Consider the following 22,846-nt stretch of genomic DNA (forward strand, 5'->3'; position numbering starts at 1 on the left):
GTGGTGGGCGGAACACGAAGCTGCTTGTCCCGCCGCTGCAAAACAGGCAAGCCGGACACTTTCACAAAAGTCAATGCCGGAGCGGCGTTGAAAAACAAAGTCTGGCCCAGAAACCAAGCTTCAAGTATGTCATTTGTCCACATTTTAAAGGTACGGAAGTTACCTTTATAACTACGAAGTAGTAGTGTATTGCATTGTGCTGTCGTCGGCGTACTTACGCGCTGAATAGTTGAACAGAAAAACCGTGCAAAACATAGCTAGCATTAGTGGCTAAGTAGGTTAGCTAGGTGGCTTAGCTTTGGATGCTACACGGCTAACAGCGGCGTTAACCGTGATTGGCGATATCATAGTCCGCTTAAGATGGGTTATTCCTGTGCTTCTTTGCACGTTTAGCAAGTTTGTGAACCTTCAACTCATGGAAGAAGAAGCAAAAGTCAGAAGCAGAAGTAGAAGCATTGCGCACATGCTGGCATGCTAGTCCACGCTAACGCCATGACATAATCTCTTGTAAGAAGTCTGTAAGGAGATCTTGGATTCTTGGTTGGGGCTGCGTTTTTTTTTCCCCGACCCTTAACGTCAACCTCTTATTGTGAGAGGTCAAAATGACAAAGTTACACACAAGGTTAGCTTTAGTACAACACGTTGCATTGCTTGAATCAGGTGTCAAAACTTGTTGACATCGCAGGCGACATCCTCGTTGTTGGGGCCTTGTTAAGGTTACAAAACCACATAATGGTTTATCACTAAAAGTGTAAAACGGTACAGTGGGAGGGAAAATATGTGAACTCTTGTATAAATTTCTGCATTAATGTTATCTGTACAGTACGCCTAACACACAAACAATTCTATGTTCCCGTTTTTTTTCTCGAGCATAACATGTAAACCTTGAAGTCTGTTTTCTGCTCATATTCAGTCATGCTGTATAACTTTCCCATGCCCGCAGTGTAGCTTGGCGTCCTTGTAACAATCATCACCTAGAATTGGAATACTCCCTACTGAAGACGCACAAACTTTGTAATGCGCCAAGCTGAGAATCGGTTTAGGAGAAACGAAAGTTATGATATCACACTTTGCGCCCCGGTACCGCCCTTCTGATGGTATAAAAATGATGCGAGTCTTTTCCTGCTTCGTGACGCGCAGCCATTGTCTGTAATTCGCCGGTGCCCGGAATATTCCGTTATTAAAAGCTTCGAAGGAACTGTTCATCGACTCCAGCCTTTATTTGAATTACCAACATTCTCCTCGTCCGAAATTCAACGAGCACGCGGGGGAGAGGAGGCCGCTCTTCCCCCAACAACCTATACAGGATGCGCAGGAAAGAGTAAAACTGGTTGTAATAATTGGTTGACCCTCCTTCGGCAGCAATAACCTCAACAACAACAAAAAAAAAATTGTAGTTGCAGTTCAGACATGCACAACCATCAGGATGAATTTTGAAGCATTCCTCTTTACAAAACTGTTGCAGTTCAGCAAGATTCCTGGGATGTCTGGTGTTAATAGCTCTCTAGAGGTCATGCCACAGCAGCTCAATTGGGTTGAGGTCAAAACTTTGTAAATACAGTCATGCCCATAAACATTAGCAGCCCTCTGGTTTTGTCTGGTAATGCTCCACATCTCCCAGAAAATTTGTAGCAGTGACAAATTCTGAGCTGCAATTTGTTACCAGAGTGCAAGACAGTTAAACTTCTCCAGGGTCCGACATTAAGTCTTTTTTAGCTGGTGGCCCTGCCAGAACCCGCACTGGAGACAGTATATTAATATAATACGATAATTTCATATCTAGCGTCTTTAAGCTGTATTATTTACCCATTCAATAAAATATTAAGTGTAATTTCTGTTTTTGGATGTTATTTTTTTTTTCTCCTGTATAAAATGTAATTGCATATTTAACATTTGACATTTTCTGGGCTTTATATTTTTCGAAGCTGTTCCGGATCAAATGTTTTAACCCAATGCACAAAAAAAAAGGAAGGCATTTTTATTAAAAGATCAATGATGATTGATCATTTTAAGATGATAAAAAAATCTAAATGTTGAACATTAATTATTTTTTAAAAGCCAGAATGTGTCGATTCCAACGTGTTAATTGGTTAAATTTGTAATGGCCCGGTTGGCATTACAAATTTGGGTGGTTTCGTAGTAGCCCCTTTGTTAATGTAGAACCCAATTTTTTTCTTTTACTTGATGTATTAGGTGTGACCCTCCTAATAATTTTACTGTATTGCATAATTTATCCTGCATTTCGTTATTGTTGTATCATATTATTTTGAAAGGGTCATTTGAAAAACTGTGGCAAGCATTCACAGCCCACATAAAATGGCATGGCGGTCCAGAGTAGTCCCACGTGTTGAGTTTGTCACCTGTCTTAAATGCTCATGGTAAATTTACTGGCACCCACAGGAATTATGATGCATGTGTTGATTGAACCTTTCCTTGCTTTGTAGTTTTAGCTTTTAGCGCACCATGGAGAACTCGGACAGGCACAACTGGACAAGGTCAGGTAGCTGGGGAGCAGCCGCCGACGGTTGGAGGAGCCAGGACCAGAGTAGAGGACAGACTTTCAGAACGGATGGAGGACAGCAAGGCAAGAGGAACCAGGGAGCCCCATACTGGTCCAGCCCAAAGAGGGGGGGATTTGGGCCCTTGGCTTATTCCCCTGGAGCCTTCCGAGGCGGCCACAGCCCCTTGCAGAGGGATGATCTCCATCGGTTTTGGAGTCCGGAAAACAGCGGCGGGACTCGAGAAGAGAACTGGAGGGAGCATTTGCAACAACAGTGGGGAAAGAGCTTCCGTGATGGAGGTCCGCATGAGGACAGGGATATGTGGAGGAGGGATACTACTGATGGAAATGTTCTTAATGCAGGTGGGATTTCTGAGTTTGTTCAAAATGCATGGTGGGGGATGCAGTTGGGATGGCATTTGTCTGTGGTACTTCTGGCTATTTCTTGTCGACCAGGGATCTGCAAACTTTTTCATGCAAGGGCCACTTTATTATATTTAAAACTAACAGAAGGGCCAGGTCATTTTTAAATGAGGTTAAAAAAAAAAAGTTTAACGTAAACTAAGGCTGGGCGATATGATCGAGATTAGATTTTTGAGATACATTTCGGTTTGATTATTGTAATCAGGTTCCAACATAATTACCTGATTCGTCGCCACGGAAATGTGTGTGACAACAATCAGAGTCAACCTTTTCATGCTCTACTTTCATTTGCAAATTGAAGACATAAACAAAAAGTCATAGAAAGAAGTAAATGATGACCGAATATGCAGTTAAAGACGCAATTTAGCGTTAACGTTCAAAGATGATGTGGTTTTTCCAAGAGAAATAACTCACCGTCATTTGTGTGGCGGCAATGTGGAGCAAATGAAGGCGATGTGCAAGGCATGTAGGCGGTCGGTTCCCTCCAAAAAAAAAAAAAAAAGGAGGGGAGGGCAACAGAACAAGCCTGCTTAATCATTTGGACTAGTACCACTACCAAAATGTTTTTGTGGGAAGCATAAAAAATGCAAGCAGAGTTACACGAGTACTTTAGCCGTTACTATCGAGCTACCCGTCCAAAGCAGCAATTAATCTTGTCATCTTTTTTCTCATCTTTTCATCATATTTGCAAGTACAAATGATGTCAGCACTGTATGTAGCATTATTACTTGAAATTTGTATTTCTATTTTAAGGCACTTTCATGATTCCTGAGGGGGGAAATGTGTTTATTTTACGTCTTGAATACCTGCTAAAGCACTCATGATCTTTAACTAGATGACTGTATTATTTTATATTGTGTTGCATTTATTGTACTTTTGAATACGTTTTTTTTGTGTATCTTTTTTTATTTTGTTTTAAAATTAATTTTTATGTAAATAAAACGTTGAACTGCTCTGTAGTTCAGTTTTCAGTGCAAATGTTTTAAAACTGGCAATTTAATAACTATATTAAAAAAAATTGTGAAACTTTGAGATTGGACGAGATAAAAAAAAAAAAAAATCTTCTTGCCATATTGCCCAGCCCTAATTACATGTTTTTCTAAAATACAATAATAATGTAAAATTGTAGTGACTGCTATGTTCGCCTGACTTTGGTGTGGGCGGTGGGGGTTCACCAAACTTCCAACTTAGTGGTGGTGTGAATATGAGAGTCTGTGGTTTTGTGTGTTTGTGCTCTGTGACTTGGTGAGTGTAGTGAGCCTTTCGTCTCAACTCGCTTGGGATAGGATAAGTGGCAAACATCAGCCTGTACAAGATGGTTTGCAGGATGCAAAATTGTTCATTTTAATATTTATTTTTTTATTTTTTTCACAATAAATGCACAATTTGAAATGCATATGGAAATTCAAAATATGTCATTTGTATATAAATTTAAATAGTAATGGTGTAGTGGTACAGGCTTCGGTTGCAGGCAGCCGCGCTGTTCAGTCACCAGTCAGTGATGGTGTTAATGTGAGTTGGAATGGTTGTCAGTCTCTCTATATGTGGCCCGCGACTGACTTGGGACAAGTCCAGAGTGTAGTGAGCCTTTCGCCCGAAGTCAGCTGGGGATAGGCGCAAGCACCCCATAAAACTTGAGCAGGATTTGCATACAGGCAATGGATGGAATTGCAATAATTCCATGCACTCAGTATTTCATGAGCTAATCATAAAACAATATTAGGGAAAATGGTAAAATGAGTGCAACAAACATTACATGTGAATGCTGTGCGGGGGCTGCACATGGCTTATAAGACATACAGTTCTTTGCAATTTTTTTCCTTTGACCGTTTCAATTGTTCCTACCCTGGATTTCAAAAATGTAATGCGTCACTATATCGGTTTTTCTTTTTCATCTCATGATCTTCTTTCTTTTGTTCCAAAAGGCAAAAGACGTCGGCCAAGAAACAAGCGGAGAAATTTTGCTGAAGAGGACCGGGAACTCGCAAATGAAGAGTCTTCACTCTCAGCCAAAGATCTGCAAGTTCTGCGGCAGGCCGAGATGCGTTTAAGCAAAGATGACATTCACTGTCTGAAGAAGGTACACGGGATAGCACTCGCAGAGCTGCTCACTCTCAACATGTCTTATAATCAATGCAATTATTACTCCTAAAAGTTTTTAATACCTCCCATCACCTTGCAGATTTCATACCAAAACAATTCACAATAAGCCACAAAGTCAGAAATATTTAAGTCATGCTGCCTCTGGTGTGGAGTGATGAATGTAATAATCATGCTCAGGCTCAGTTGACACTAGCGCAAGGGCAGGCAAAGTGTAGCTCTCTGATTTTTAACTCTGGTCGGCGAGCACTTACATTTTCAAGAGTCGTGTAACTTTTGTTGTGTTAATTTAGCGGATTTTACCTCAAAATTTGGCAAATTAAAATGTATCCATTAGTTTATATTTTGTGTGCTGTTACAAAATATGGTCAATGATATTTCTTTCCTTCCCGTTCTGGCAATCTTGCTTTGTAGTCACTCTTGTCAAATTGTGTCGTCAATTGTCACATCTGCGCCCTCTTCTGTTCATCAGAAATCCAACAGCAAGCCGAACGCACTTTACACCTGCGCCCTCTGCGACGTTCTCCTGGACTCGGTGTCTGATGCCAACAGGCACATCCGAGACAAGCGGCACAAGCGGAGGCTCAGGGTGAGTCGGCATCGCCAGAGTTTGCTTCCAGTATATTTGTGAGTTGTAAAAACCGGATGCGGACGTGTTGTGTTTGCGTCTGCAGGAGAAGAAAGAGCATGCCATGCTGACTGAGATCCTGCCTCCCGGCCCCGAGCATGTTCACGCATTGACCGCCGCTTTAGAGGCTGTGGTCCGCGAGCATGGAATGGATGACTGTGATGTTGAGGGGAGACGGTGTGTCGTGTCCCTCATGCAAGATCTGCTCCTGTCCGTCCTGCCTGGTGAGCCGCCTCAACATTTTTGTTGATCGCGGTATTAGTCACACAGTTAACCCACCCCCGTTATACCTGAGGAATAAAGAGAGGCGACCGCAAATAGCACCAAAAAAAAGAGTAATCGACACCCACGAAACATTTTTGTAATTGCCTCGATTAATAGTTTAAACAGTGAACATACCACAAACCACGAGCAGAAAACACTTTTTCATTTCAAACTTGTTATAAATAATGATGATTGATTTCCAGACCGAAAGTACACTGACGCTTTACATGCTTTCAAAATAGCAATTACTGCTGTTTGGCAGCACCTTAGGGCACAGGTGTCAAACTCAAGGCCCGGTGGTCAGATCTGGCCCGCCAGGTCATTTGCTTTTCGCAAATGACCTGGCAAATTCGCGAAAGCAAATCATGTGTGTCAACTTGTTAAAATGTGTCCCGAAATGTCAAATTGTCATGTGTAATAAATAACGTTGAGTTTTGCCAGTGGTGTAGTGGGGATTTTTTAAGTGGGTGTACGCGATTCTGGGATGTTCTATATATACATACAGAACATCTATCATAGGCTACAACACCAGTTGAACTAACGTTAAATTTAATGTTTTACGACTCCAAAATAATCACAGGCCAACATTGTTAAGCATAACTCGCATCAGAACAATGATCAACAAACATTTCAATAAAAATTGAATGTGGCATCGGGAGAAGTGGGTGGACGGCGTACCCCCGCGTACCACGCCCACTACACCCCTGGATTTTGCAATAATTTTGTTCCACAATTTACACTCACTTGAACAATGATTGAACAAACTGTTATAATTGACTTGACTGATTTCAAAACTAGTAATCTGTGAATTTGTTGTGGACAAATAATAATTTTGTGGTTTCACTGTCATAACGACCCCCTACGAGGGAAGACATAACTCCAAATTGGCCCGCGACTAAAATGAATTTGACACCCCTGCCTTAGGGTGTTAGAGGAAGAACACAAAAATCCAGCGGTAGCTGTGAATCGGTGAGTTGCGTTCCACAATAAAAAGTAATCGGTGTGCACTTTTTGTGAATGGTGAACCATGAATATGCGTACTTGAATTGTGATTTACAGCGCGTACCGCACGCTGTTGGTTGGTGCATGGCTGGTAACGGTGTTACTTGTCTGCCAAATCTGTAGAGATCCGGCTTCGGTTATATGGATCATCTTGCACTAAGTTTGGATTCAAGGATTCTGATGTCAACATCGACATACAGTATCCACCTCACGTGAGTCGGCCAGCGCAAATACATCCATGCACTCGAGAATGTGGCATTTGCAGAATGCACCATATTCACGTGTTCTCTTTTGTTTTTTTTTTGTTTTTTTTTGTTTTTTTTGTTTTGGTTTTTTTACATTATATCTATGTTGTTTAAAGGCTTTGAAATGGAATGTATTCACAGATGCATCAGCCAGATGTCTTGTTGTCGGTCAAAGAGTGTCTCACCGTGAGCCGTGAGTCACCTTTTTTCTGTTTGACCCCAACAAAATGGTTTTGGGACAACCAGAAATGTCGGAGATAGTGTCTTCTATTTAAGGGTATTGTTTGTGTCTCCTCAGCTCTTTTTGTTGATCTGGAAGCCGATTTTCATGCTCGTGTCCCCGTAGTCATCTGTAAAGAAAAGAAGAGGTGCGTGGCCCAGCCAGCTGTTTAAATCAGCCAGTTCCTGGCAATCAAAAATTCACTTATGGGCATCGACTTTGCCGTGAATTTCAACAAGAATATGCGACAGGAGTGTGAAGCAAATAACTGCACAATGTCATTCAGCCATTTTTTTTTTCCTCACAGTGGTCTGCTCTGCAAAGTAAGTGCAGGAAATGAAAATGCGTTCCAAACCACCTCTTATCTAGCCTCCCTAGCCAAGCAGGAGCATCTCCTCCCCCCACTGGTTCTTGGACTTCGGCGTTGGGCTAAGGTAAAGCTCGCTACCGTTGAACTCTTTCCAAAATCAAAAATCTAAATGATACCACGTCTTACTTTTTTATTTGTTGTAGATCTGTCAAATCGACCGTGCGGAGGAGGGAGGGCTCCCTCCATATGTCTTTGCACTCATGGTCATCTACTTTTTACAACAGCGCAAAGAGCCCCTCTTGCCATCGTATCTGAATCAAGCGGTCTGTAGTTCATTTGGGGCTAGGTTAGCTTTTCAAACTTGATTTTTAACGGTGGTCTGTTCTGTTTTTAGATCAAGACTTTTTCACTGAGCAAGCTTTCAGACTTCAACTTCACATGCGTGGAGGATGGACACTTGCACTGGACTTGCACCTCGTCCGCCAAAGATGCACCGCAGCCACCAGAGGGTACACCCATGAAGGGAAAGGTAAACATTCACAGTAGAACTACGGCAACTGTGTGTGCCTTAGGTCACTGCCCAAACTGCTTCATTGTGCTCAGTTCGTAACTTACAAGCATCATATTTTGGTAACTTGTCAACCGTGGACCCCCTTGAATGAAGTTTCCTTTGCCTTTTAGGTTCCACTGGTTTTCCAGAACCCTCACCCCCCTGTGGAGATCGGCTTTCTCTGGGTCGAAATGCTCCGCTTCTATTCCCTGGAGTTCAACATGGCCGACAACGTTGTCAGCGTACGGACCGGCGCTGTCCTCTCCCGAGAGTTAAAAGACTGGCCCAAGAAACGCATCGCCGTGGAGGGTAATAAGCAGAATGTCGGATTTTGAGTGTGAGCACGTGAGCACAAAACTCATGTATATTTCTGTTGCTTATAGACCCTTTTGCTGTCAAGAGAAATGTGGCCCGCTCTGTTAACAGCCAGCAAATGTATGACTACATCCTGCATTGCCTCAAAACAACCTACAGGTACTTTGCACTGCCCCTCAACACGCCGGCAGCCAATCACAAGATGGCAGCACGAAGTGCAAAGGACTCATGTGAGGGGAAAGAGTTGAGTCAGCTGAGCATTCGGTCCCAAAGTCAACGTGAAGAAAACGGCCCCGAAGACTCTGATTGCATCATTGAGGAAGAGGATGAAATCGAGGAAGGCAGCGACTCTGAAGGGGAGAAGGAAAAGGCGGACTTGGGGAAGAGCAGCTTCTCTGAGGAAGAGGAGGACGAAGATGCCGAGGCGCGAGGCAGACGTCACTTGGACAGCTTCACCACGGAGGACGAGGAGATTTTCCCCGTGGACGAGATCTCGGGGGAGGAGCTTTTGTCTGATGAGGAACCTCCAGATTTGGACACCCCGGGTTCGAATGATGATGAAGAGGAGGAAGAACTGGCGCCCGCTGTCGCCTCACCTCCGCGCTTACCAGACACCGTCGAAAATGAGCTCCCGGAAAATAAACACCACATGCCGACCACAAAGTCATATCAGTTCAGCAAGCATGCGTTCACGAGAGGAAAGGTGGGTGTATTATTCTCATCAATCATCATCACAGTGGATGTAAAGACGACATGCCCTTTTTCAAATATCAGGTTTTTGTGATATAAAAAAAAAAGAGCGACCAAGAAGTCATTTCAAAGCAACTCAATTAGGGGGGAAAAAAACAACTCCAAAAGTGGAAGTAAAAAAAATGTACAAGTGTGCACACCCTCTTATAACATCGAATGTGATGACATCTTTCATTAAACACATTCAAACGCGTGTTCAATGGAAGGTAGCGCACACCTGCCACTATTTTAAGGGCCTCTGATTAACCCCCAATAAAGTTCAGCTGTTCTTATAGGTTTTGGTTGACATTTTTGTAGTCACAGCTTACAGTACAAGTCACAGTGTTTCATTTTTGTATTTTATTTAAGGAAATTGGGAAAACGTAATATGTTGCGGCACAACCCCCAAAACATTTTTTTGGGGGGGGGTCATTTACAGTTCAGGACAGGCCAGAGTTTGTTATTCCCGTTCTGCCACCCGGAAATACCATCGCACCAATTTTATTTATTTATTTATTTTTACAAACATGAAATGGTCCAAAGTTATTTTTGTGCACATGATCCTCCTAATATTTCCCTCTCATCCGTCCGTCCCAGTCGCACGCGGTTGTGTGCAGCTTGTGCAAGCGTGATGGCCACTTGAAGAAAGATTGTCCAGAGGATTTCAAGAAGGTGGAGTTGCGGCCGTTGCCCCCAATGACACCGGACTTTCTCAACGTGCTTGACCAAGTCTGCGAGCAGTGTTTTGGTGAGTGTAAACCCTTACGTATCATTAATGTTGTTTGAGGCACAAGTGTGGAAACATAAGCGGTTGCTTCCGCGAGCGTCGTCATCCCGATCGTTGCATTTGACATCACAGTCACAGACTTATTGACTGGACCGAACTGTTATCTACTTTGTACTACTTTTTTATCAGCTGCCAGTCCAAAATTGTGAAACAGATTAAAAATCAATGCACATCTAATGTTGGTTGTTGTTTCCAGTGGACTTTGCCCCCGATGACTTGGAAATGGCCGTCAGAGAACGCATCCTGCAAGATCTCGAGACCTTTGTCAGGCGACAGTTCCCTGGTGAAGTAAAACCTCAATCACTATTTTGAATGTTGAATTTCTGTGATGGACTGCAAACCTGTCCTTGAAGTCTCAGTGGGATGACTTGAATTATTTCTGCCTTTATTTTGTGGCCAGGTGCACGGCTGCAGCTGTTTGGATCTTCCAAAAATGGTTTTGGCTTCAGGCAGAGTGACCTTGACATCTGCATGGTGCGAGAGGGCCAGGACAACATTGACGTATGTCATCTTATTGTCAGATTTACACGGTGTGCTTGTAAAACAGTCTTATTTGCTGAAATGGAATGAAAATTTCACATCATGATTGTAATGACCTTAATTGTCACTGAAAATATCAACAAAAAAGTGTTGTGTTTTTTTATATATATATATGTATATATATTAACCCTTTGAGAGACAGTGGTTACTACAGCGGACAGCTTATCATGTTATCAGGTTACAGGGTCCATGAAGGGGTCAAAAAAAAGGGGGGGAGTGGGATCGGTAACGCTGGACACGTTTTGCTTGGTACAAACTGTAAACAGCAGCAACCAAAATTAATTTTTCTCCATGCTAACTCGTATGAAATGGACTTAAAACGGCAGCGCTACATCCAGGATATTAATTGGAGTAAATCTGCCTTGCATCGCAGACATGACTCCGATGTTTTGATGCTACTGTGTTATGGGTTCATCACTGGTTTTCGTATCTCAGGTTACAAAAATATGACTTTGCTTCCAATTTTTTTCTCCTCAGGATGTTGACTGCATCAATATAATTGAGCGCCTTGCAAAGCTTCTGAGGAAACACCCTGGTAAAAAGCATTTGATCCTCATTCAAGTTGTACGTGCTAATGTATTGCGGATTTGGGTTTTTTAATTTTTATCTATTTGTTTTTTTTTTCTCCTCTGTCCTCAAAGATTTGAGGAACATCCTGCCAATTACTACAGCCAAAGTCCCCATTGTGAAGTTCTACCACGTCCGCACTGGTCTGGAGGGGGACATAAGCCTTTACAATCGACTGGTAGGAAGTTCACGGCAATTTGTTTCCGACTCAAGTGTCTTATCGCACGCAATTAAAGGTTTGCTTTCCACCTGCAGGCTTTGCACAACACGCGGCTGCTGGCGTTGTACGCCGCCATTGACAGGAGGGTGAAGATCCTCTGTTATGTCATGAAGGTGTTTGCCAAGGTCTGTATGTCACAGACCACGAGCTGTCTTTGAAATGTTGCTCCTTTTGCGTAATCATGTTGCTGTTCCAATTCCAGATTTGTGACATTGGCGATGCCTCGCGCGGCAGTCTCTCGTCTTACGCCTACACCCTGATGGTTCTCTTTTTCCTCCAGCAGAGGGATCCACCTCTTATACCCGTGTTACAGGAGGTACATTTGAACAAAATTCTGAAGGTTGTATTTTGTGTTCCCGCCAAAATGACACTCGTCCAATCCGAAGTGCATATCTGGCCTGACAGAAGATCGAATAGTCTTTTGGGAATTGTAATTTACTTTAGGATTGTGACATTTTTTTTTCTCTCTTGCGCTCAACAAATTATCCATACAAAAATAATAAATACACCAACTAAACTAAAAACAAATTATTTTTGAAATGATAAAAAAAAATTGTAACCCCACTAGTTAAAACTAACGGAAAGAAAAAAAAGTTAAAGCAAAATAAAAGCTAAGATGAAGCTATCACACTTTTAGAATATTAATAATTGTTTTTTGTTGGTTAAATTTCAACGGAGAGCTGCACCTAACAGTTATAAGCAAATCTTTTTTTTTTTTAGTAATTGATCACTATCTGCCACCATAGCTAGCTAGCAATTGGAGCCCAATTTTTTGAGTGAAAAAAACATCACATCTATGCGCTGACTCATATCTTGTAAAACCTGTTGTGTTTTTTTTGCAGCTTTATGACGGTGACAACAAGCCCGAGGTCATAGCGGATGGCTGGAATGTGTATTTCTTTGATGATTTAAAAACACTGGTCGGTACCTTGTATAAACTTTGGTTGTGTCCCCGTCGTATCGCGCCAACGTACTCATTCTTTGCTTGACTCGCAGCCCAGTCGGTGGCCGCAGTACGGAACGAACACCGAGACGGTGGGGGAACTGTGGCTCGGCCTCCTCCGCTTCTACACGGAGGACTTTGACTTTAAAGAGCACGTGGTGTGCACCCGTCAGAAAGCCCGCCTCACCACCTTCAACAAGCAGTGGACGTCCAAATACATCGTCATCGAAGGTTAGTCGGTGCCGCGGACATTCGCGGGAGCGGATATGGGTTTGACTTCGACGGCACCGTTTTGAGTTCATTCAATGAGATGAAACAGCCTTTTAATGTTTAAAATTGAGCCAAGTTGACATTTCACCTCGAAGGCACGGGACAAACTCGCGAGGCTTGAAAACTTGTTTTCCATTGTCTTTCTGTGCAATTGCAAAACGTTTTTGTTCAAAATTATTTCTTTGCAATTGCACTGCATATATTTTGGTTGTGTGCTCAAAATGCCGTTTCTCTTTTCGCACTGCAGATCCGTTTGACCTCAGTCACAATCTTGGTGCTGGTCTGTCCAGGAAAAGTAAAGTCATTTTAACTGATTTTCATGTTTTGTTGATGTGGTCTCTCAGATATGTCTCCGTCGTCACATTTGTTCTTTCATTGTTACAGTGACCAATTTCATCATGAAGGCTTTCATCAACGGCAGAACTGTGTTTGGCACCCCCGTGACGGCGTTCCCTCCCGAGTACCCCCGTCAGATGGTTGGTATTTGCCATTTCAACCTCCTGGTGTTCACGTGGCGTTATTGTCAAAATGTGAACGTGATCTGACCGCGCATGAGTTGTACAGCCTGATACTAGGCCGTTTTGTCACCAGCTGCATTCCTAACCATTAGTCCCAGACCAGCTTTTTAAGTTTCATTCATAGTCTTTGTTAAAGGCTTCAAAGAAAGTCATTTATGTTTCATTATTTTTCAAAGGTAACGAAACCGCATTTATTTTCTTTTTGTTCAGTTCAGTTACAGGAAATGTCAAAAGAGGTTTACGACATTGATTTGCCCACCTGCTAACTTGAACTTCTTGTCTTGACTTTGTGATTCGTCTGCACAATTGCCCAGGAGTACTTTTTTGACCCCCAAGTCCTCACCGAGGGAGAAGTGGCCCCCAACGACCGCTGCTGTCGCATCTGTGGCAAGATCGGTCACTTTATGAAAGACTGCCCAATGCGCCGGAAGTGAGTATCGTCGGCCACAGGCTCGAACATGAAAGGACCGGGTACACAAGTGTTTTTTTTTTTTTTTTTTTTTTTTTTTTGCATCGCACAGATCCAGGCACAGGCACGACTCTGAGAGAAGGCCGGACGGCATGCGTGAGCGAGTGGACACAGGGGAGGACCTCCCGTGCAGACACAAAAGTGAACACTGGAGGTGGCGGGACGCTCCGGAGCCGCGCTGCTGCTTCCTGTGTGGATCCAGCGCTCACATCAAGAAGGACTGTCAGCTCTACAGAGGTTCGCAACGTCTTTTTGTCTTTTCAGGGATGCTGTACTTTTTTTTCATGCTACACACACACACACACACACACACACACACACACACACACACACACACACACACACACACACTCACACTCCCAAGTCACGGGTACTATATTACAATTTGAGTATGGCGCCCTCAAGTGGATGAAAATAACATCAGCAACTCACATGCAAGTTTTTATGTTTGATTTAGCAAAATCCATGATTATCCGAAAGAATACTTGACTGAAAAAATATTAGATATCTCCATGCCCGCCTCTAGCTACTCCAGTTGGAGAGCCTTAAACTTTTTCTATTCTGTCTGACAGGAAATATGAAAATGGAAAACTTCCCTTCGCCCTCATCAGGCCTCGTGAGGAATTTTAGAGAGAAACAAGTATGAATTTAGTTTAAAGTCCGTGAATGAGATGTACACATTTTTGGACATTGTTTTTACGACTCTGTTGAATTTCCCTTCCCCAGAATTCACCGTTAAATGATGAGAACAAAAGGCATCAACATGTGATGCTAAGTCCACAAGCAGGTATGTCTGTGTCTGTTTCAGATTCTGAATGACTGTAATTTTCGTTTTGACCGGCCACAGTAAAATGAGTTACAAAAGTGAGGTTTTGACATAATCAAAAAGAAAATAATCTCAGCTCTCCGTTGATATAACAAGCATGGAGCTACGCTACTCGTTGCATCATTACCACAGGTAGGAATAGGTAGACATTGTGTTAATCATAAATAAAAACAGAATACAGTGATTTGCAAATTATGTTCAAGCTATGTTTACTCAACACAATGTCCCAACTTCAATGGAATTTTTCCTCAGGTAAAAATATTGATATTGATATTGATTGTGCAACCCAAAAGTAAAATTGCTTAAGAAAGTTCTGGTTTATTTTCCTTGTCCATGCGCATTGCCTCGAGGGGAAAGAACATGCCTCAAATAACAGAATTATTGCAATAACACGGTGTGCGGTTTTAGTTTTGAGCAGTGTTTTTCAAAAATGTATTCTGCTTGTGGTTCAGGCAGTTTAGCGACCCGCAGTTTAGGTCGCTCCAGTCACAGGAAGAGCCCGGTGGAGTGAGCGGCGGCTGCACAGACCCTCGAGGTTCAACTTGTGTCCAGGCAGACGGCGACCCGCCCCGGAAACCATGTCAGTGTGAACAGGGGTCTGTCGGGCTGACACCAAGGAGCCCAATTAACAGCCAAAGCCAGGACGCCTTGACTTGAAGCCATCTTGGGCCTTTTTAAAGTTTTTATTTTAATTTTTTCTTTCCCTCCCCACCCCACCTTTTTAAATGTTGATTTTAACAACACCCGCAACGATGGTTGGACCATGTATCTTTGATATTCAGTTAGTTGTTTAAAAAAAAAAAAAACTGGTGAAATAGGAAGCCATCTAGAGCTTATTCTGGCCAATGAAAGCATGAATTGTTTATTTCTATTAATTTTGTACTGTTCTGAAAGTGTTTGACATGAGCTTGCTTGATTTCTGTATCTCTATTTATATTGATGTTTCAATGGTGAAACGACCTTAACTTTTACCTGGCCACATTTATTATAATTTTTTAATTTATATTATTTTAATATTTTAAATTTGATTTGTCCTTTGCACTGATACCCGCAAGCCCATTTCCCCATCTGCTTTAAAAGTTGCTAACAAGTAGCTTCCTCTGTGTAGATGTGTGTATATATTTTAGGATCATTGTTTCATTTTAAGAGACTGCTGGTCCACTTTTTTTATAAACAAAACTGGCAGACCCAACCGTCCTCACCCTTTTGGAGCAAGCTATCACAAGCCAATAAAAATGGTCTAGATGGACGCAATCATGCTAAAGGCCTACATTTAGAGAGTAATACGGTGAAGAGACATCTATTTGACTGCCACGGATTGGTAGCCGCACTGCGAGGGGGTCGAGATCCTCTATTTCTGTTGCTGCTAGATGTTTAAAAAAATTTAAAAAAATGCTTGTGACTCATAGACGCTCTCGCTTTATTGCAGTTGTGATGTAAGGTTGAATTTTATTAAAGAATGTGGTTGATATTGTAAACTTTTGGTTGTTTTTGAAGACCGCAGCCTTACTGTTTCTTTTTTTGTGTTGGATTTTGACTGATTGATGTTCAGTGTGCCAGATACGGCTTTGCAGTCCATTTTAGTCATTAAATTCAAACCAAATCCCAACGGTGTCCTGAAATATTTTCTCTTCCAGAGGACTCTTCTTGATTACAAATTATTTCATAGTCAGGTGCATTGCAGTACATTTGCATATAGTATAGAATTGAATTGATTTCATTCTATTTATTTATTCATTGTATTACTGTATATGATTACACCCTGAACTGGTTGCCAACCAATTGCAGGACACACTAAGACAAGCGACCATTCACACTCACAGCGAGGGATAATATAGTGTTCAATTAACCTACGATGCATGTTTTGGGAAAGTGGGAGGAAACTGAAGTACCCGTAGAAAAGCCACGCAGGCATAAGGAGAACTTGCAAACTCCCCAATTTAAAAAAAAAAAAATTAAGAGCTGGCACCATTTTGAACTTGGTCCCAAAAATAAACATAGGGTCACAGAAAACGGCATCGAAAAAAGTTAAAAACATTTGTGAGAGTAAAAAGTACAGTCAGGAGGTAGGACAGAGTTTGATGGAGGAGGACAATTTGCAGCAGTGCGCCCTAAATAGCCGAAATGAAAAGAAGCAGACTGTGCAAGTGTACTTGTTTCTAGCGAGTGCATTAATTTATAGTCTATTCTTAGTTTGTCAACTTCTTCACGTCATCAAGAAGGAAAAAAAAAACTCAAATTTGGGTGATGTTTTGGATTCATTTTATTTTTCGTGTATAGGAGAACAGAATTGTTCCTATGACATGACAAGACATTTTTTTTAAAACTTTTACAGCTTGTCTTGGTTGTGCTGTGTTTAATTATTCATCCCCACTTGTTTGTTGTATCATCAAGTCACGGCCACCTGGGTCCCATGGACTGGGCCCGGATGATGCCATGCTGTAACTTGAATGTACGGTGTTTTCTGCGGGCCTCTGCGCCAAACGGCAGTGTGCCTAAAAAGAGCACACACATGGCCACCACCAGGATGATCTTCAGCAGTCTGGACATATCGGTTGACCTCTGTGGGCAATATATTCGGAACAGATCTCAGTATGATACGGTCCAGTACACCAGTGGACACAAGCATCACAAAAAAACAAACATGTAGTCAGGGATGTGAACGAGAAAAAAATGACTAGAAGACCTGGGGTGGGGCGTGACTAAAACTTGGATGCTGCTAATGGCAAACACACATAAGGTACATTAAATGAGGTAAACAGGCACGGATTTGCACTTATTTAGTCATTAGTCAGTTTGGTCCCCAAAAAAACCGCGGAAATCTGCCGATTGTTGTCAAATTCTCATCCCTGATTACGTAAAGTTCTTGTGTGAAATCCAGCTAAAGTATGACGCTTGCTCACCTTTTCGCTCCACAGATCGAACCTGAAGCAGTTTGTTGGATTTGTCCGGAAAAGCAACGTGCTGTACCACTGACGGTAAACAGGAACACTTAAATACTTATTTCATGTTGACGTAAAACTGATGTTTGGGAAGGGTGAAAACTTTTCTTAGGATGATTAAATGACTAATAATGTGTTTGACAAGGTAACTTGTTGACACATGTTGATCATCCCTCAAATCATTTTACACCCCCAACCCCACCGTGTAGTCTTCCAAAATGGCCGCTGTTGTTGAACAATCTGTAAATTGAGGGGTTCGTAAGGTTTGGAATGGATGACTCTACGTCTAAAAAAAATGGAGTGGAAACATACCACCGGGTGTGTAATGATTTTATTACTTCGTACATTCATCAAGGCGTCTGAGGGAAATTTATGGGTTGATGACTGAGATGTAATTTTTAAGATTTAACGAGTTTACGCCTGAGAATGACAAGAATGCCTTAGCTGACTGCGCATGTATGTTTCTTAAACACGCTAGAGCCGTGTCGTGATACTAACTAATGCTTCGGTACGCTATATATTTTAATTATTAATTTTTTTTGAATCTGTTGTTTAGTCAGACGTCTCTTTTACACTCATGCAGCACCTGGGTTTCTTCATTCATGAATGAATGCATTTCATGTTTCCATTTTGCGTTATCTAAATCATGAATTTCAGACATCTTCCCACCCAGCCTACACCTGACTAAAAGACAAACGTAGAAATGTCACAATGCATACTATACAAGTGCAAAAACTTAATTATTGGCATTTTTATTTTCAAGTGTAAAAAATGTCATGAAGCTTTACTTTCTTTAGATAAGTTTGTACCTCAATAGTCTATTTATGAGTGAGTGAGGGAAGGCACTTCGATGTGAGTTCCAAACGCCCTCTTCCACTTATGCGAGTCAATGAAAATCAAAGGAAACTACTTGAGGTAAGATGAACACATCCGAATTGGTTTAATTCACTCACTTATGCAAGTCAATGAAAATCAAAGTAAACTACTTGAGGTAAGATGAACACATCTGAATTGGTTGTTTGATCAAACGCATGAATATTCCGATCATCATACTATATATAACGATTTTTTTAATGGAACATGTGAAAGACTGCAGGAGACTATACTAATGTTCATTATGACATTCTCCACACTCCCAATATGGCAAGCGGAGTGGGACACTGTTGGAAGCCGTGGACCGGGCCTGAATGATGCCCGGTGGTGTCCTGTCTGTTTTTTTTGTTTTGTTTTGTTTTTTGTGGGGGCGTAACCACTTAAATAACTCATCTCAGGTTGACCAAGCACAATATTTGGGAAAGGTGAGAACGTATTTTTCTGAAGATGGTTAATTGACTATTGATGATTAGTTGACTATTGATGTGTTTGCCCAAGCAACCGGTTGAGACGTTTATCATGCCTCAAATATTTACTTTTCTCCATGAAGATCAGCGAGCTCCACAGAAGCCTGATAATGATACATTTGAATCATGTTTGCTGAAGGTGGGAAACATCAAAAACATGCATGATAGTGGCCCTCAAGAACTGATTTGGACACCACTCCATGATTCACTCTCACACACACGCACTTCATTTCAGCGAAGAGTATGTAGTGTGAGTACAAGTTACCGTATTGGCCCGAATATAAGATGCCCCTGATTATAAGACAACCCCCTCTTTTTCAAGACTCAAGTTTGAAAAAACACTTTTTGAACACCAAATTAATTTTTATACAGAAAATAATTACAGTACATCTGAAACAAATGATTATAACAATATATCTGAGAGAAAAAGCATATTGCCTCATTCAAATCTTAATATCTGAACATTTAAATATGTAAACTAAAGTGCAATCACATTCGTTAATGAATGGCTTCTGGTTTTTGAAATGTAAATGACATCATAACTTCTCCTCAGCTGCCGGTTAACCTGGCCGATCTTCGACCCACTTTTCTCCAGATTGCCACTACGTTTTTCCATTTTCTGTTATCTCTTCTGTTATTTTCTTCTCTTTTCTTTCTTACCGCTATTTTTTATTTTTCTTCTTCGTGCTACCGCTATTTTTATTTTTATTCTTCGTGACAGGGGTTCGCTTTGGCCTGGGGAGTCAAGTTCAGCATTCGCTTCAATGATATCTGGCGCCATCTAGCGTCATGAAAGGGTATAATGTCTAGACCCCGAATATAAGACAACCCCCACTTTTTCAGTCTTATTTCAATATAAAAAACACCTCTTTCTGTATATTCGGGCCAATACGGAATATAGTGAACTACGTATTTGCACTGCGTTTCAAATTCTTGTGCAAAAGAAAAGCCTTTGGACACTCCTGCTCTGAATTATCTTAAAACGGCAAAAAGAAAAAATAATTTGGAAGACTTTTTTTCTTTTGTCACACAAAGGGGATATTTGCAGCTGAACATAATCATATCAAAGTAAGTTCGCTTGCTCAAACACATTAATATTCCAATAATCAACCTAGGAACAACAAATACCATTCACAAGAAGTATTAAGTCAACATGAAAAGAGGTATTTAAGGGTCACCGTCATTGGTACAGCAGATTACTTCTCACTCCACCACCGCCGAGCTGACTCAACCTGTGGAGCAAAAAGGTGAGGAGAATTTCATACATTAACTGGATTCCACATGAGACCTGTCCCACACGTTTAATATTGTGATTTTATTTGTGTGCAGTGGTGCACTGTATTGTACTGAAATCTCTTCCTAATATTTTGCCCTTCCAGGTTAACCAACATGTCCAGACTGCTGAAAGTCATGCTGACGATGGCCACGTGTGTGCTCATCTTAGCCACGCTGATGCACAGTGCAGAGGCCATCTGGCACCATCGTTCTAAGACAGGACAGAGGCAAAACCAGGACAACAAACAGGCCCAATCCAGATCAAAATTTGGAAGCGGCACTGGCGCACAGTCCACAGCCATTGGTTCGGTGGGTGATCCTGGCTTTGGAAGTAGTGGCTACGGGGGTAGTGGTCAGAGGGCCCGTGGTGGCCTCGGTGGACGTCATGGCTTTGGGGGCGGTGATGGATGCGCAGGTCTCCACGATTGCGGTCAATCCACAGAAGGCTCAACCGTACCAGGTCTCCTGACTTACACCTCCCACCAATTATTTTTTGTCTAAAAAATAAATAAATGAATGAAATCATCACAAACGGGCACCCAGGTCAAACAAGCCACCTCCCGGCTGTCAGCCAGGCACAATCCAGGGTACGTGTTGCAGCAATACCAGGATAGCAGACACTGCAACTGTTCTCCGAGACATGAAAAATAAAATCAAACATCAAATGAGTTTAAAGTGTTGTTTTTTTTTCTGGAAAAGTTGCAGTTCAAGATAGCCATACATAATATTTGGTACAATATTCTAAAGGTCACTTACAGAGCTCTCAGCAGTCAGCCTTCTCCATACTTGGTGCGTCAAGTATCATGGTTTTGTCCGGTTGGGTCACTGCTATTACTATTACTTTGTCTCCCTCACAAAAGAACAGCAGCAGTTTCTGGCATGCACATGATGTGCGGTCGCACAGGGTGACATGGCTGGGCAGGCAACACCACCCCAAAAATATATATTTTTTAAAATAGCAACATGAAATGATTTTCTATTTTGTTTGCAAATAGTTTGGACACCCCTGACCTGCAATTTATGAGCAAAGAGCAAAAAGAAAAAAATATACATTAGAAAACTTTTATAAGGGCGACCCGGTGGTCCAGTGGTTAACGCGTCGACCTCACAGTGCAGAGGTATCGGGTTTGATTCCAGTTCCGGCCTTCCTGTGTGGAGTTTGCATGTTGTGTGGGTTTTCTCCGGGTACTCCAGTTTCCTCCCACATTCCAAAAGCATTCCTGGCAGGTTAATGGAACACTCGAAATTGTCCCTAGGTGTGAGTGTGAGCGTGGATTGTTGTTCGTCTCTGTGTGCCCTGCGATTGGCTGGCAACCGGTTGAGGGTGTCCCCCGCCTACTGCCCGAAGACACCTGGGATAGGGTCCTGCTCGCCCCGCAACCCTTGTGTGTATTAGTCATACAAAGGGGAAATTTGCAGCTTCACATCATCATATCACCATTGTTTGCATGCTCAAACACATTAATCTTCCAAGAATCAACCAAGGAACAACAAATATTCTTCACTGTGTTAAGTCAACATGAAAAGAGGTATTTAAGCGTTGCAGTCATAGGTACAGCAGATTACCGTACTTCTCACTCCAACACCGCCGGGCTGAATCAGCTTCATCCTGTGGAGCAAAAAGGTGAGAAGAATTTCATAAATGAACTGTATTCTACATGAGACCTGTACTAAATGTTTAATATTGTAATTTTAGTTGTGTCCATTTGTGTACAGTATCATACCGAAATCTGTTCCTTATATTTTGCCCTTACAGGTTAACTAACATGTCCAGACTGCTGAAAGTCACGCTGACGATGGCCATGCAAGTCCTCGTCTTAGCCATGCTGACGGCCAGTGCAGAGGCCATCTGGCAGCAACTGTCAAACACAGCACATGGGCATCACCAGGACATCATCCAAGCCCAATCCAGATCAAGATTTGTACGTGGCAGTCGCGGTAGTGGCTACAGCAGCGGTGGTACTTATATGTCCAGTGGTGCCTTGGCGGACAGTGGCCAAGGAGACAGTAGAGGTTATGGTTTGGGGGCCAATCTTGGCTCCGGAAGCGGTGGTGGCTACGGAGGCGGTAGTGCTCAAAGGGCCAGTGGTGGCTTTGCGGACACTGGCCAAGGAGGTGGTGACAACAGTGGAGGTTCTGGTTCAGAGGGCAGTGTTGGCTTTGGGGGAACTAGTGGCCACAGGAGCGGTGGTCTACACGGGTGGTGGTCAAAGGGGCAGGGCTGGCGTGAAGGACACTGGCCACATGAGAAATCGTAGCTTGGAGGGCGGTAGTGGCGACAGGGGAGGTCGGTCACGGGGCCAGTGGTGGCTTTGGGCCATTGGCCAAGGACGCGGTAGCCGTAAAGGAGCTCGTGGCTTTGAGGGCACGTGTCAAAGCAAGACCAGGATGGCAGACACTGCACCTCTTCTATTGTCCTATACATGAAAAATTAAATGAATATCAAAAATCAAACGAGTGTGGGGTTTTGTTTCTTTTTTAATTACAAAAGCACAATACTCTCCAAAATAATGCCTCGATCCTTCTATTAAATTCAGATATTGACTGACACTTAAGTGCGGTGATTCCCACACACATGAAACAATACCTGATGTCCCTGTGGCATTTCATGGAATTTGGCAAATCATATCCAAAAATGGCATCCAATTTCATAGTAAAATGAAAAGGGCGGACATCCTGCCAGGTTAAGGGTATGACTCAAAATTACATTTTTGTTTTTCTTTGGCAGTTACATATGCCTCCCAATTTGAAATATTCAGCCAGGCGTGCTCTGTTAAAAATGTAGAGGGCATTTCTGAGTCATTGTCAATAAAATACAGCATTCCAAACTCTTGTGCGAGGCAAAACTCTTTGCAGCGTACTG

The 22,846-nt window shown here is 42.3% G+C and overlaps 1 protein-coding gene and 2 long non-coding RNA genes across 4 annotated transcripts; 1 reads left to right on the top strand and 2 right to left on the bottom strand.

Annotated features, from left to right (window-relative positions):
- Nucleotides 1-18: 18 nt before the first annotated feature.
- Nucleotides 19-16,032, top strand: tut7 (terminal uridylyl transferase 7). 2 transcript variants are annotated; one of them, XM_019886935.1, is made up of 29 exons: nt 19-150; nt 2,445-2,863; nt 4,849-5,003; nt 5,496-5,612; nt 5,698-5,875; nt 7,041-7,129; nt 7,304-7,355; nt 7,461-7,530; nt 7,690-7,816; nt 7,896-8,015; nt 8,087-8,221; nt 8,374-8,551; nt 8,626-9,260; nt 9,884-10,034; nt 10,270-10,356; nt 10,474-10,574; nt 11,091-11,148; nt 11,255-11,358; nt 11,436-11,525; nt 11,603-11,716; nt 12,243-12,320; nt 12,397-12,574; nt 12,861-12,908; nt 12,998-13,089; nt 13,446-13,561; nt 13,653-13,837; nt 14,173-14,240; nt 14,327-14,387; nt 14,879-16,032. In XM_019886935.1, exons 2-29 carry the CDS (start codon nt 2,464-2,466, stop codon nt 14,935-14,937), a joined length of 3,846 nt encoding a protein of 1,281 aa, XP_019742494.1. In that variant the 5' UTR covers nt 19-150; nt 2,445-2,463; the 3' UTR covers nt 14,938-16,032. The 2 variants fall into 2 exon arrangements, with proteins under 2 accessions (XP_019742494.1, XP_019742504.1); XM_019886945.1 differs by having other exon boundaries at nt 21-124.
- LOC109526021 (uncharacterized) lies at nt 10,454-13,478 on the bottom strand. Its single transcript, XR_002170253.1, has 2 exons — nt 13,391-13,478; nt 10,454-10,540 (listed from the first exon to the last, which is right to left on the bottom strand). It is a non-coding gene; the product is annotated as an uncharacterized LOC109526021 (long non-coding RNA).
- Nucleotides 16,033-16,671: 639 nt separating the features above from the next.
- Nucleotides 16,672-17,540, bottom strand: LOC109526011 (uncharacterized). Its single transcript, XR_002170250.1, has 2 exons — nt 17,330-17,540; nt 16,672-16,988 (listed from the first exon to the last, which is right to left on the bottom strand). It is a non-coding gene; the product is annotated as an uncharacterized LOC109526011 (long non-coding RNA).
- Nucleotides 17,541-22,846: the final 5,306 nt, after the last annotated feature.

Source organism: Hippocampus comes, unplaced genomic scaffold (genome assembly GCF_001891065.2).
Source record: "Hippocampus comes isolate QL1 unplaced genomic scaffold, H_comes_QL1_v1.1 scaffold155, whole genome shotgun sequence".
In the NCBI taxonomy this organism is placed as follows: Eukaryota; Metazoa; Chordata; class Actinopteri; order Syngnathiformes; family Syngnathidae; genus Hippocampus; species Hippocampus comes.